The following is a 15,568-nucleotide window of genomic DNA, read 5'->3' as shown; positions in this document are numbered from 1 at the left end:
GGGGGGGGGGGGTAAGAAGCAAGCAATGAGAAAGGGGAAGCAATTGATCTTGGTCAGCAAATTAAGCAATCAGGTAGCCGAAATTAGGAAGCATGAACCTTTGTACGTAGGTCATGCATTTAACAGAAAACAGACCTTTCTTATGCCATAATTAATTTCAATTTATGTATAACTTATATTTGAGGTTTTCTGCGTGGATGATGCTTGCATATATATATATATATATATATATATTACAGCGTACGTTTTGGATGTTTTTTTTTTCTTTTTAAGTAATACATCAACTTGTTTTAATATAAATTATAATTATAAATCGTTTCAATCAATACATCAATATGACTAAAAATAATAATAAATTATAATAACTTGTTTCAATTAATATGTTAATATGACTAAAAACAATAACAAAACTCAAACACTCACATAAAATAAAAAAATATATATATCTACACATCCGATGATACTTAAAATCATGATTTTGAACTTATTCATGAAAGCTGAGTTGTAATTTTAATCACTAAATTAAGATATGATTGGTGTTTTAGATGTATTTGAATTAGCATAGGATTTTGTCATTTTTGTTGAGGAAATTAGTTAGGAGGGATGATATCTATGTTGTTGTAATTAATGGTTATTGCGTGTATTATTATAAGCCATTCATCACTTAATTAACAGTTTGGCTCTTGACTATGATTTGTAGAGGCTGCTCCCACCACTCATTATATATCCATCTCTTCCATTAGGATAAGGAGAGATTTAATTAGTTAATTACCCATATATGCATATGGATATTTTAATCATTAATATAAAAAAAATTTGAAATCATTATATATATATATATATAAAAAAATCTTATTTATTGAATTAGCGTGTATCTGTGATGGTTTTACTATTTTAGGAATTATGATGCATTTGCATAAGGTAGGTGGTATTGAGGTAGGGGTTAGTTATTAAATGAGGGAAGAAAGAAGTAGAGGACAATAAAGGTTAACAGCAAACTCTCTCCTCTTTTCAAAATTGCTTCCTTACTTCTCAACCTTATAATACTTTTTCTTACAAACCCAACTCTTTTTTGTTTTTGCTCATCCCATAAACTCTGTGTCAGCTCCTCCTCAATTCTGTTATCTTATACTCACTTTCAAACCTAATCAATGCCTTAATTGCTTTTTTTTTAATCATATATATCACCATATATTTAATTTGAATCATAAGTTATATAATCTAATATGTAAAAACATGCATCCTCAATCCCTAATTATCCCATCATCATCATACCAATTAGATGATCACACCAACGGTAAATCTCATAATCCTCAAATTAATTTTTAGTTTGAATTTAGTCTCTTAAAACATTGTATGTATTACGTGCATGAGACAGGTGTAACAACATTTTGGGAGGTAAAATGGTCAAATTCATGTTCTAATTTTACTTGGATCCCTAATTATACAGTATCTCTATTTTATTCTGAATTTCGCAATTTAAAAATTCATTACCAACTTTAGTTTCAGGTGGCATTTTTCGGTAACTTTAACAAAATTCGGTGAGTGGTGTCTTGAAATTGAGGAAATTAAAAAGTTATAAAAGATTTTTTTCAAATCATAGAATGATAAAAGATTAAAATGGGAATGGGGTATAGTTAGAGGACCAAAAATACCTTCAATTTCTTTTTTTTTTTCTCTATTTTATTTTAAGTTTTTTTTTTTTTGTTCAAAAGTTTGTCCTTATATTAATTTAGGGACTATAGAATCAACTACTAACTATATTATTAAGAATTAAAATAATTTAAAAATTGAATATAATAAAGTATTTATGAAAAGTGGTAATTCGTGTATTACAAACATAATTAAAAGCCCGGAAACTGGAATTTTGTTCAAGTGCGCAGTTGTGGTCCTAACGTGCGAATGGCAAAAAACGCATGTTAGAAGCGAATGAGTATTGATTTTACATGTGGTTTCTTGCAAGTCAAAAATAGAGTTGATCAGAAAAAACAGGGAGTTTCATGTGAATCACTCACTACTTTAATATTATATCAGAGGATTGCAATTATAATTATCCAATAAAAATTAAAAGGATATACGCATACTACATCATCAGTTTCTTATATCAACTTTGTAAATCGGGTTCAAGTAAGAAATAATTTTTAAAAAAAATTGCATCCCGACTCCATCAATTACTTAGTTAGTATTTCATCCAAATTAACGTCTACCTCTTCCTACATATGGTAGGTATAGGTAGGGTGTAACATTTGTAGCTACTTCGGAGCCTTAATTGTTGCCATTTTTCACTTGATATACATATACATACATTTTTGGTGATGAATTTTTTTGCCTAGAAGCAACTATTGGGCTCAACATCACCAGAAGCCGTTCCCCCCGCATAGGCACAGGATGCAATAGCTGGCTTATCTCTGCAGGTGAGATTCACTTTATCAAGTGTAATTCCAGTGCATGGATTTGATTTGCTACAGTCAAATTTCACCGCTACCTCCGTTGCAGATGTTCCGCGTACATCTTGGTATGTTATATCGCTAATTTTCACGCCTGAGCCCTGTGTAGGACAGTAATTGTGGTGGGGGCAGTATTGTTGGTCTATGATAATAGGGTTTTGGGCATTAACGATGACAATATGTTGGAAGAGGACATGTTTAACAAATCCGTTGCTTGGTCTTGCCCAGGTCTTCACTCTCACACCGTTTTCTGTTCCGGTGAAAGTTGCCGTTTTAACGGTCACGTTCTCAACTCCTGCCTCTTGCAACTCCCAACCTAGACTACCTATACTGCAAAAACCCATAAATTCATCAACTTATGCTAATTTGAACTTAATTTCATTCATTTTTTATGTTAATGCCAATGGATTTTTCGTCAACAAACTAACGAATCTTTTCATTTGTCGTCCATATATACCTTATCCCGTGACCAGGGCCACAAGAGAGGTTTTCGATCCACAAGTTGGAGGTCCCGGGGCCTATGGAGACACAATCGTCGCCAGTGCCAACACGAGAGTTGGTAATAGTGACTCCTGACGACTGTTGCAGATGGATTCCGTCGGTGTTAGGGCTATTGACAGGGGCAGAGATTTTGACGTTATTGAGATTGGCATTGTGGCAATTGTAGATGAGAATGTGAAACATTTGGCTGTTTAAGGAGGACAATGAGTCGATGGATATGTTGTTTGAACTGTAGAATGCCAGGGACTGCAACCCCCAAAAGAAAAAACAAAGCAACCATGAAAATTTGAAAGAGAAAGGTTTAATTTTATATACTTAATTATATATATAGAAAGTACATATGTACATATGCTCATGCTCTTTACTTTATCTCAATTTCCTGAGGTTATATGTATATATATATATATATATATGTGTGTGTGTGTGTGTTTTTGTTGTTGGCTGATCCTAATTAGTACCTAAAATTAATTAAGTAATTAATTAAGTTGTAACAAAATTCGTGCAAACTTGGCGTCGTCGTCAACTTACCGCAGCTCCTTTGGGGCAACTCTTGCTGGAGTTCTTGCAAGCCCACAATTTCGTTCCTTGCCCGTCTAGGGTTCCCCCGGAGATGGAAAGTCCGGCGACCTTTTGGAACTTCAACCAGGTACCACTGTTCCCAATAGCATTGTAATCAGAGGGAGCCACCAAAGTGCCATCAATGCGAATAGTAATGGCCTTATTTTTGCACGTTTTGCCATTGAAGAGTGCGTTGCGTAACAAATAACGACCCGGTGGAATGTAGATCGCTGCCGGTTGCGTGGTGGCGCAGGCTGCGGACCATGCACTGAGAAAAGCCTTTGTGGAGTCGGAGTTTGCGTCGGAATTTGCTCCGAAACTCTTCACATTGTAGCTGGGATTGGATGCAAATGATGAGGTGATGATGTAGAAGAAGGTGAAGATAAGAATTAGTATCATTTTTCTGCTAACCATTTTTAGTTAGTGCGTGTGTGAGTGTGTGTTTTTGTTGCTGTCTGCATTTATAGGGGTTTATTAATCAGAATAGTGCATGGCAGCCTAATTTGGAAAAAAGCCAATTATTAGGTTTGTTAAGTAATTAATCATTCACATTATTTATGTTGGTCAGCTTTAATGTTACATGATATATACAACTAACAAAAACTATTTTGGGATGAGCTACCTCAGCTCTTTAACAAATTAATCATGAATATTATAATTTATTATATCATTGTTATTTGTATAATTTGATTGTACCTGGAGGCTATTGTTTCAAAGTATTCATTTAATTATAACTTGATATAATAGTCATATAAATAGATAATATTCATTTCTAAAAGAAAATTCCAGATCCAAGAGCCAATTGATTTTCTATGTTGGCCAAACTACCCATATGAAACTAACAGTCGTGTTATGGTGCAATTTGGAAGATTCAGAAAACCAAATTAAAGTATATATATATATATATATATATGTATTTGTTGGATGGAGAATAGAGTGTAAAGAAGATCAGTTGACTATATTTTCCAGAAAACAAGAAAATAAATAAGTAAAATTGAGCATGTCTGGGACAATGAACATGGCGCCGGCCCTACTCACATTTGATGTACCTAAGTAAAATGTTTGTACATATACCACATGAAATTTTAAGGATTAATTGTGACAAAGATATTATAATAGAAAAAAAACCAGTGGAACATTAATAAAAAAGAATTGAAATGAATTATCGATAAAACATGCATGTAATTAAGTATATATATTTAAACTTTAAGTAATTAATTGAGAATGATTGCTGGCACATGGGCTCATAATTGATCATGAGGACATTAATTAGAGTAGTAAGCATAAATTCTTGATATGCAAAGACTTAAAGACTAATAATTATATAAATAGAGAAAATTTTCATTTTTTTTTTCCAATGTGTTAGGCCCTATTCAATTTTGATCTCCATCTATATAAAAATCTCAATTGAAGGACTTATCTTATAATTTGCCCCATTTTTAGCTCCACTGTTAAATTATCGAAGGAATCCATTAAGTGATTGTTGAAGAGGCGTATGTCATTGGAAAAAAATTACTATTGTCTGTGGTTATGGCTAAAAAAAAAAAAGAAATAGTATTTTTGGTCCTATACATTAGACTCATTTTATTTTTGGTTCCATTTATTACAGAATTAGCACTTTTAGTTTCGTAACTTACAAAAAATTAGCACTTTTGGTCCTCATCCATTTTTTTATCTATAATTTAACGGTGCAGCACACGTGCCTACTATATGACCTACGTACATTGTTAAATTGTAGATGGGCCAATTTTCCTCCAACCAAAAATACTTTATGACAAAATTTTACGCACGTGACCTATACTGCTAAATTATAGATGAAAAAATGCACGAGGACCAAAAGTGTTAATTTTTATAAGTTATGGGACTAAAGTGCTAATTCCGTAATGAATGAGACCAAAAGTGATATGGACCTAACTTATAGGACTAAAAATGTTATTTCTCCGGCTAAAAACTGTGGCAAATGACTAATATTAACTACGGTAAAATAAAACCGAAATAAAAAACTAGCTTTTTCATCATGAAAAATTTATTTCCCATGATTAAGCCATTTGTTTTAGCCACCCTAACAAAATCCACAACCCAAAATCATTCCGTGGCAGTGGTTAATAATTATTTGTTACGATTATTTATTATTAACTATGACTAAATCTCATAATTCTTCTAGTGTGTCTATCATGCTGCGTCTTTGGGGAAAACTAAAATACTGCCTTCATAAAAATATCAGAAATTAGAGTTCCTTCCACAAAGACGAGAGAAGTGGGCTTCAGAGTCAAAATATAGCGTTAACAAGTGATTCAAATTCTACAAAATCAACTCTCATGTGTTATTGTGGTAAAAACTCATGTATGAGAACATTGTGGACGAACTTGAATACAAGAAGAAGGTTCTATATATTATTGTGATAATATTGCAAGTGCGTGTAATTTTTCTTTTTTTCAATATCCTTAAATTGAGATTTTTATAGTGATTGGGATCAAAATTGAACAGACGAGAAAAAATGAGATTTTTTCATTAAACAATCATAATATAGCAAAGATTCATTCTAAAGAATTGCACTACATCGTTAGGTGAATATGTGTAAATTAGGTATTAATGCCAAACTAATAAAAGTCATATCTGTGCGAAGGTCAAAATGAATCACATGCAATGATGCAATCCTCTCGCCCCAAAAAGAATTACTGCCAGAAACAATGAATCCCTCAAACATGCCAACATTCTGCAGTATTCATCAGTGCTATATGTGATCATAACTTGCAGCTAATTAAACATTAGACCCTAAATATATCCTCCTAACACTATTCTTCAGTATTAATTTCTGGTAATTATTTATAATAAGAGAGACAAATGAATATGGACAAAAGAAATTTTGCTTTTTCATGGAAGCCGTGAGATGTCCAGATGGTAATAACCCAGAACAGTAGGTGATGGGTGTTAACTAGTTATAAGCCTCTATAAAGACCTTCAGAACGCCATAAATTGCAAAATCAGACAAGGGTCTGCATTTTTTTGTCCGGATCAGGCCACATAAACCGACTACCCATTATAGCAACCGATAGATCTTGAAATCATATAATCATTGACCAGTGGACATGTTTACATCTTCTGACATATTGACTCCTATATTAGAGGATTTCATAAGACCTGTATGTATTTATGATTGTGAAGTTTAGTTTTGCGACTCTGATATTATTCATGCAAATTAACTTAAAATTCAAAAAGTTTTAACTGGGAATTACCCCAACAAGCCTAATAATCTGTGCTGCAAACCAATCCACCATCTAGATTAATTAGATAATAAGAAATAGGCTTCATCTCAAATATTATACATCTAACTTAGCTAGTAGGTCACCACTTACCTCGACTCGAATCAATAAGAGATTGACTTGGATACACAGCAAACAAGATCGTTATAAAAATAGATTCATAAACTAATTTTTTATTTTTTTTTTCTTTCCCAAAATTTGGGGTGCCCGATTTACCAATCGGGAAAGAATTTTCAACTCAAGATCAGATTTTGTTTGAAGATAGTAACTAACCTATTTTTGACTTAGATGTCTAATATGTATATATGAGGAAACTTATATGAACAAATTACGTACTGTCCAACAGAAAGTATCCTGCACCCTTATTCTAATTAATTTAATTAACTTATTAATTCCCAATCCCAATATTTATTTAATTTGCACCTTTTCATAATTGCTTGCTAGCTGCCATAAACATTCCATGATCCTATAACGTACGTAAAGTGTACCATATGTAGTTTCACATGTCAACTCTCGATTTAACATATACATGATAAATTATTAAAACTTGTTTATATTAGAAGAGAGGGTCAATTTAATTTATAATTAACATATTCTTTCCATAATGGAGAAGACTTATTATAAATAAATGAGTTGAATATTAAATTATCATCATCCCCAAGAAACCAATGTTGGGTTGGTGACATAATGGACAAATCAAATCTCAACTCTTTTATCTGTTAATGAATGGTAGACGTCTACCCAAATATCCATCAATTAATTAGCGAGTGGTCACATGCATTAAGACGAATTAATTATGTATACGTCCAATAATTAAAACCTGACAGAGTAGTGTCACATGGAATGGATAAAGAATTCATCACCATCTTCCAACTAAACTGAAATTCAAAATTTATATTTCATAAGAGATGGAGCCTGTGTAGGAATGTAATTCAAATATTTGTTATGGGCTTGCTTTATTTGATTAATTGGGTCAGGTTTGCATATAGCTCCAACACAACGCAGTCCCATCTCTTAATTTGTACATTAATGCATGTACATATCTACACACCAAGTTAATGTTTTCGTTCAAAAAATTAGTCAAACTCTTTATTAAAGGATATTTTGGGAATAACATGTGATAAATTTATCGAAACGCTAACGGTGGAGTTAAATATAAAATTGAACAAACTTCAAGAGGGGTAAATGTATCTTTTTATCTAATAGGGACGTATTTATAATTATGTCAAATTTTATGGAGTGTGTTGATGTAATTTACCCTAAAAATTAATATATTAAAATGATAAAAAAGTACCAAAATATAAATACAAAAAAATTAAAGTTTTTATAAGAATTTAAAGTATCTCAAGTTTTAATAGTAAAATCAATATATTCAAGTTTTGAGATCAAAATTAAAAAATTGTTTAGATGAGAACTTTTTGATGTTAAAATTAAGTCATCATAACTAAATTTATTGGCAATAAATAGTTAGCATCCCCATTTTAAAAATAATATATAAGTCGTGTTCTATTATTATGAATTTAATTATAAGCCTAGTAAGGATTCAACCGGTTAAAGTAACCCTGGTCTTAATTGGAATGGGCATGCAAGTGCGACGATGACAAAGAGAACAGACATTTGTACGAGGGATGTTTACAGATGATGCTGACAACAAAAATTTAAAATTTTGAGGATTTGGATTGGTAGAGTTTGAGTGTTTGATGATAAGCATAATTGGAATTTGGATGTGGGTACGTAAAAGATTGCCAAATGGTACGTCCTTATTATCAAATGTCTCATTCAACTCATTATTACTATATATGCAACTTCCAACATTAAAATTTCCGATCAATAGCTGTTCCCAGCCGGCTCACTTTGGATTTTTCTCTCTACCACTTCATATGAATGCATGCCGTTTTAATAATAATAACTAAAATTCACATTCATTTATTTAAAAAATAATTTCTTTAAGATTTTCACTTTTAGTCTCTCTCATTATAAAAAATATAATTTTTTGTTATGATTAATTGCTTTTAATTAAAAAAAATCGTGGCAAATACAAATAAACCACGATTTTGCAACGGCCATTAGCCATTGTTTCTGTAGGTGTGGCCAAAATATTAGTTATGGTCAAAATCATAACAAATATTTTGACTATGGCTAAATATATATTGATTAATCGTGATAAAAATTTAAAATTTTTGCTTTGATTTTATTTAACTGCGATTAATAGTATTAATTTACCACGATTTTTAAGCCATAATAATTTATAGTGTAGTGAAAACTCATTTTTTTTATAATATCTCATCTAGTTAGAACCACATGATTTCTACTTAGCCAAGAAAAAAAGTTTGATCAATCTTGTAATTTTCTCAACACCAATTTATAATTCTTCTCAAAATTTCTCTTGTTTCGATGTTTTCTGTTATTTACTTTTTCAAGTAGAGTACTGAGAAATTAAAATATAAAGAATGAGGTTATAATTCTCTTGCAAATAATTTGATCAAAAATAAAATTATGCTACTTATGATATATATATATTGTGATTTATTGACAGCAAGTAATTTTTTGCTTGTTTTTTCTGAGCAAAGACAGATATTTTCTTATTTGCACATTTTCAATAGCCATGCATTTATTTTCCCATATTAATTAAAAAATCATTGTTCATATATCTCAAAAAAGAATACAAGATTTATTTAATTAAGGTAGTTGAACCTAACTTATAGTCAAATCTTTTCGTAAGCTAATAATATTATACATATATATATATATATATATAATTATGAGTCTTTTACTTTTAAAATTATTTTTTGATGCTACTCGCCGGCCATATTAAATTCGGACGACCATTAATTATATCAATCCAAATTAATTGTATAATTATTATAATAAAACAAAATGTTAAGCTTTTAAATATTGCATTCATCTGTTCCACCCATTTATTAGTATTGATTTTAATTAATGAGATTAATTGTTTCTTTTTAAACTTGATTTGATTACTATAATTACTTTTACAAGAATGTATTATAATATCATTCTCTATTTACATTTATATGTATATATATACATTTAGCAACTTTTTTGTATTTATTCTCTAATTTTTTTTTTATTTTCTCTATTTATTATATTTATTCTTCTTTATTATCTATTAAAAAATCAAAGAAATGCATAAAAAAATTGTTTAGATATTTTGCACAAGATTAAGTGTGTGTCAGTCACACCCACAACCCACACTCACCCGCGGCTGCTACAGTATATATATGAGCAAGAAAAAGACACGCACAAGACGCACTGAAAAAACCATCAAAGGCGAAAATGGCGGAAGAAGTGAGCAACAAGCAGATTATACTCAGAGACTACGTAAAGGGTTTCCCTAAAGAATCCGATATGACCCTCAAAGCCTCCACTGTCAAACTGAAGGTCCCCGAAGACTGCTCCGATGCCCTTCTCGTGAAGAATCTCTATTTGTCTTGCGACCCTTACATGCGAAGCCGCATGCGTAAGATAGAGGGCAGCTACGTTGAATCTTTTACCCCCGGCTCGGTGGGTCTTCTCTTCTCAAGATTTCTGATGGAATTTCATTACAACTGCTTTCTATATCTGCTTGCTTGCTTTCATGGTTTCTTTTTTGTTTTCGATTATTTATTATTCTGTGAGAGTTTGGATAAGATGAAGGTACCATGATTTTTCTTGATGTCGGAGGTTGGTACACTGGGCTTCAGTAGGTTGTACCTTAGTATGGACGGGAACGAGGGAGATTGAAATTAAATATTCTATTTCGGGCCTCGTGGGAATTGTTGGGTTAAATTTTTGGGGCTGCCCAAGGTACTGCTGCCGATGCAGGGTGTTCCATGTTACAGCATTCGATCACTCCACAACATTTCAGACATTTCTCCCTTTCACTTTTTTGCGTTTCATTTCCATTTTTCCTGCTAAAAGATACTGTTTTTTGTTTAACTTTTGCATATAGGATCAGGATCTTTCTGAATGTTACCAAAGAGGTATTAAATTTCAAGTTGGTATTGAACTTGTGTTTATGTTTTGTTTCCCAAAAATAATCTTTAGATATCATTGTTCAGGTACTTATATATTTTCTCCAAGAACCTTTTATCTATTGGAAAGAGGGACAAGTGTTCAACTTTTAGATTACATTTATTCAACACTTCTGAAATAACTAGCAGAGTTCATACCAAAGTATTGTGGTTATAAAATATTTCTACAATATATATATGTATATGTGTCTGCATCTTCAAAATGGAAGTATTTGTTACTTCAACTCAAATATCATTTTCTTTTGTTATTGGTTACGAGAAATAAAAAATTATAAGATTTAATTATATATAAATATAGTAGAACAAGTGGTCCGAATACAATCTAATTTAAGCTGACATGTTTGTTCTTTTGGTGCAAGTCCATAAACATACATTTCCTCTGTATAACCGGCCAAAACTTGAGTAGGTAAGCATCCCAAGAGAGGGGCTAAAGTGAATATTTAGAGAATAATTTTTATATGCGATGCTCAGTTTTGTCAGAACTTGGGAAGCCCCTACCTGATAAATGCATTGGTTTTAATATTTAAAAGGATGCTTTTGTATGCATTTGAATATTCTAATGCACAACCTTAGTTGTGAATCTGATGGTTGGGAAAGGGGTTGCTTAAGGCACTTGTTTCCTACTACTTAATGTTGTGTGATTTGTTTCGCTCTATGAACATGGAACTTTCTCCTTAATTTTTTTTTGTTTTTTCTTAACATGGAACTTTAATGTTGTTGATTAGTGTGCAGTGAGAATCGGTGGTAAAGAAGCTTATTAATAGCTTTTAGTATTTTTATATCAAAGTTAGTTATGTCATTTGGTCTATTTACACTCCAAAGTCTTTTGTGGTGATAGGTTCTATGGGGAATAAAGTATTTGACATTTCTATACTTGTTATTTTGATATTTTAATAACACTTGTCATAGATGCCAAATTAAAAGGGAACATTGTACATTAAAGACAAAATTTATTGGAAATTACAATCTAGCCAGAATTTGGAGCTCATGTTAGGGGCAATTAGAATTTGGGGCGCATGCCCGGCGGGATTTCGTGTTCTTCTTCTTCTTCAAAATTGCAATATTGTTCTCGTAACTGCAGGGATGCCAATTTTAATCCTGTTAAATTTCAATTTGATAATTAAACCCATCAATTTAAGACCATTTACATTGGCAAACACATTACCATAATTCTTGTCTTGTTCTAAGACACTATACAAGTTACCAAATCATTCCAAGAATTTAATTAAAGAGTAGGAAATTTCACAATTTATGCTAATTATGTAGAACATGTGGGAAAATACAATACGTGGGTATAGCCGACGTGCCTGAGGGAAAAAGAAAAGAAAAGAAAAGAAAAAACCATTTTTGTTATAGCTTCACATTGTTGTTGAGTTTTTCCTTATATGCATTGTATTATATAGGCTATTACAGGATATGGAGTGGCCAAAATTGTGGATTCTTCTCATCCCAATTTCAAGAAGGGTGACTTAGTTTGGGGCATAACAGGCTGGGAGGAGTACAGCCTTATCAGATCTACCCAGGGCCTATTCAAAATTCATCATACTGATCTGCCTCTCTCCTACTATACCGGCATCCTTGGTAAGTTACTTTCCCAAAAGATCTATTACTACTACTTCAAAGTAGAAGATGTTTGATGGAATATCAGAATTATGTCGCTAACACCCTTTTACTGCTGTATGAGCTTACATAATGACCATCCCATGTTTGTCGTAGGAATGAATGTGGTAGAGTATTGGTATGTCAACAAAAGAATGAACACAAGTGCACATTTATCATTTCAAACTGAGCTTTTTGGGTTGAGGCGGTTTGATTTTTACCGGGCGGAGTTGTTATACCTTGGAATAAATGATGATTAGTGAGGTTGGTAATAAAATATTGGAATAAATAGCATTTCTCCCACTATTGTAAACTTAAAAAAGAAATGATATAGCATCTTCTTTAGCTTTATCATTGACGTCATGCTAACTTAATAGTATTTCAAACCTTGTTAGTAAAAAAGAGAAATATTTGACAATAATGTGAAAGATTTTGCTTCAGCCAGCTAATTTCTGCTCCAAATTAATTTGCTGTTTTTTATTTTGTGATTGGCTGTGTCTAGTTAAGAAGCTGAATAACCATGCAGAATTATTAGATATCTGAAGCTTCCGTTTAATTATATATATACTTGGCTCCCAAATTAAGGTTTTGGTCTTCCTTTTCTTTTTGTCTATAACTGATTTATTGTTCACTTACTCATCTGCTCCACTTTATGTTTCTTTATAGGTATGGCTGGCCATACTGCTTATTGTGGCTTTTATGAGGTTTGCTCTCCAAAAAAGGGAGAATATGTCTTTATATCTGCTGCATCAGGGGCCGTTGGTCAGCTTGTTGGGCAATTTGCCAAGTTGTTAGGATGCTATGTTGTTGGAAGTGCAGGAAGCAAAGATAAGGTTTGTGCCTTCTTGATCAAGTATGCTAGGCATCTACAAATAATAACTATTGGCGTGGGGGGTAAATTAATACATATCCTAACGCGAAATACTTGGGCTGTTAGCTAAGAGAGAATCTTTTAGTCTGTGTGGTCCAGTTTTTGGATTCAGTTGAAAAGAGTTAATATCAAGTATTATTGTAGTTTTTGTTGTGTTTTTATTTGTTTCTGTTTCATATATCTTGTGAATTTATTGTGCTGGTCTTGTTCTGGAGCAAAGGCGAAACTTTGCCTATTTAACTTGCAGTTGTCTATTTAATTATTTTCCTGAAGGTGGATCTTTTGAAGAATAAATTTGGATATGATGATGCATTCAACTATAAAGAAGAACCTGATCTCAATGCAGCTTTAAAGAGGTGAGTTTATACCTTTCCTTTTTTCCTTCAAGGGTACATGTGCATCTTCACTGCTTATGCTTTTGTACAAGACCTTCCTCGCATGCAGCTTGCGTCACACCGTCTGCCTAGACAACTTAAATACTGGAGCGGTAGACTGTTGTAATAATACATAATAATGTCAGCATTTCACTTTTCCATCATCTTATTCTTGTTCTAAGGGAAAGTTCTTGCCATATGCTTGGGTAGGCCAACTGGATTGTGAATTCAAGAATACTACGAAGTCATAAAGTGAAATGCTGATGCTATAGTATATGATCTAACACGGTCTACGATTCATAAATATATATATATACATATCATGCATTGGAACGTTTGAATATATATGCCAATTGCCATGCTAAGCGTCATTATTTTGACTAGGTGTTTCCCCAATGGCATCGATATTTACTTTGAGAATGTGGGAGGGAAGATGCTTGATGCTGTGCTCCTCAACATGAGACTCCATGGCCGCATTGCTGTTTGTGGAATGATATCACAGTACAACCTTGAGGAGCCCGAAGGCACGCATAACTTGTTCTGCCTTATAACAAAACGAATCCGCATGGAGGGATTTCTGGTTTTCGACTACTATCACCTCTATCCGAAGTATTTGGAGATGGTGCTGCCACTCATAAAAGACGGCAAAATAAATTATGTGGAGGACATAGCTGAAGGCCTTGAAAATGCACCTACTGCTCTCATAGGGCTTTTCTCCGGCCGCAATGTGGGGAAGCAGGTGGTGGTTGTTGCTCGTGAGTAGCAGCAGCTCTACTCTACTCGTATATCAAATTCTGAATTCTGAATTCTCTTGGTGTTTGATCTTCTTGTAAACATGACCATACATGCACACTGTATTGGAACTTATAACAGTGACTTCAATACTGATTTCAATCTTCTGCTATCATAAAGTGATAAGTGCTAGCAACTTTTGATTCTCCTTTTTCACTCATTTCAAATTTATACTTTAAATTACAGATTATCATAATACACAAAAAAAATTGTGGGAATTATTACACCAGAGCACAAAATACAAATCAAAAATTAATTACAAGTTTGTTATAGTTATAAAAAGTATATTTTTAAGTATTTTATAGTTAGAAGATAATGAAACATAAAAAGAAATATAAAGTTTTTTTAAATCATAAATTAGTAACTAATCTCTTTTGATAATTTAAAATTTTTAAAGATTGAAAATTATCACTTTATAAAGTTTCTATTTAAATTAAAAAATGGACGTATAGTACATAAAAAAAATAGAATAAAGTATTTTTTAAAATTATCAAGTAAATTTAATAGGGATGTTTTTTTCTTTCAAATATATAAAGGGATTTATCAATCACAATAACCCCTATAAAGGCCACTAAAATAAAAAATAGTGAAAAACATTTCAACAGTAACCAAATCGATTATTGTTATACGGGTGAATAATAATTTACTCTCCTATAATATTGAAAATGAGCATATTACTCCCTTATAAAAAAAATATAGCATTTTACCCCCTGTACTTTTAAAAATGAAGCAATTTACCTCCTTATATAGGGGAGTAAATTATTTTATTTTGAAAGACATAGAGAGGTAAATTGTTGTATTTTAAAAAATACAGGGAGATAAATTGCTATTTATTTTTTCATAAGAGAATAATTTGCTCGTTTACGATATCACAAAGGGGTTACTTGCATTTTTCCCATTGTTATACTAAATTTTTGGATGACATAAAGCTCCTCTGGGTCCAAAATCCAAATCACGCACTTGTTAAGATGTGTGACAATTATATAGGTTGTCAAATATAATTACCAAAAAGATGAAGGGGTAATTTTATAATTTCATTATAGGTTATGGGTGTTAAGGTAATTATATCCCACTCCCCTCCATCACATCGGCAGGGCGGGGTCATCAGCCGCCAATATGTGAATTTCCTTCA

At 32.1% G+C, this 15,568-nt stretch overlaps 2 protein-coding genes across 2 annotated transcripts; one reads left to right on the top strand and one right to left on the bottom strand.

The window, feature by feature from the left end:
* Positions 2,167-3,928, bottom strand: LOC105167158 (polygalacturonase). Its single transcript, XM_011086749.2, has 3 exons — positions 3,477-3,928; positions 2,905-3,194; positions 2,167-2,777 (listed from the first exon to the last, which is right to left on the bottom strand). Exons 1-3 carry the CDS (start codon positions 3,918-3,920, stop codon positions 2,330-2,332), a joined length of 1,182 nt encoding a protein of 393 aa, XP_011085051.2. The 5' UTR covers positions 3,921-3,928; the 3' UTR covers positions 2,167-2,329.
* Positions 9,963-14,572, top strand: LOC105167157 (2-alkenal reductase (NADP(+)-dependent)). The gene is made up of 5 exons (XM_011086748.2): positions 9,963-10,291; positions 12,204-12,381; positions 13,066-13,232; positions 13,544-13,626; positions 14,029-14,572. Exons 1-5 carry the CDS (start codon positions 10,064-10,066, stop codon positions 14,405-14,407), a joined length of 1,035 nt encoding a protein of 344 aa, XP_011085050.1. The 5' UTR covers positions 9,963-10,063; the 3' UTR covers positions 14,408-14,572.

This window comes from Sesamum indicum, linkage group LG7 (genome assembly GCF_000512975.1).
Source record: "Sesamum indicum cultivar Zhongzhi No. 13 linkage group LG7, S_indicum_v1.0, whole genome shotgun sequence".
NCBI lineage: Eukaryota > Viridiplantae > Streptophyta > Magnoliopsida > Lamiales > Pedaliaceae > Sesamum > Sesamum indicum.
The sequence above is the reverse complement of the archived record's forward strand: the minus strand, read 5'-3'. Positions and strand labels throughout refer to the sequence as shown.

Excerpts from the sequence above, each read along its gene's own strand:
- LOC105167158 (XM_011086749.2), bottom strand. The coding sequence starts at position 3,920 with ATGGTTAGCAGAAAAATGATACTAATTCTTATCTTCACCTTCTTCTAC. Across the intron at positions 3,195-3,476 it reads GTTGCCCCAAAGGAGCTGCG|TCCCTGGCATTCTACAGTTC; the intron begins GTAAGTTGACGA and ends TGGGGGTTGCAG. Across the intron at positions 2,778-2,904 it reads GGCCCTGGTCACGGGATAAG|TATAGGTAGTCTAGGTTGGG; the intron begins GTATATATGGAC and ends GGGTTTTTGCAG.
- LOC105167157 (XM_011086748.2), top strand. The coding sequence starts at position 10,064 with ATGGCGGAAGAAGTGAGCAACAAGCAGATTATACTCAGAGACTACGTA. Across the intron at positions 10,292-12,203 it reads AATCTTTTACCCCCGGCTCG|GCTATTACAGGATATGGAGT; the intron begins GTGGGTCTTCTC and ends TGTATTATATAG. Across the intron at positions 12,382-13,065 it reads CTACTATACCGGCATCCTTG|GTATGGCTGGCCATACTGCT; the intron begins GTAAGTTACTTT and ends GTTTCTTTATAG.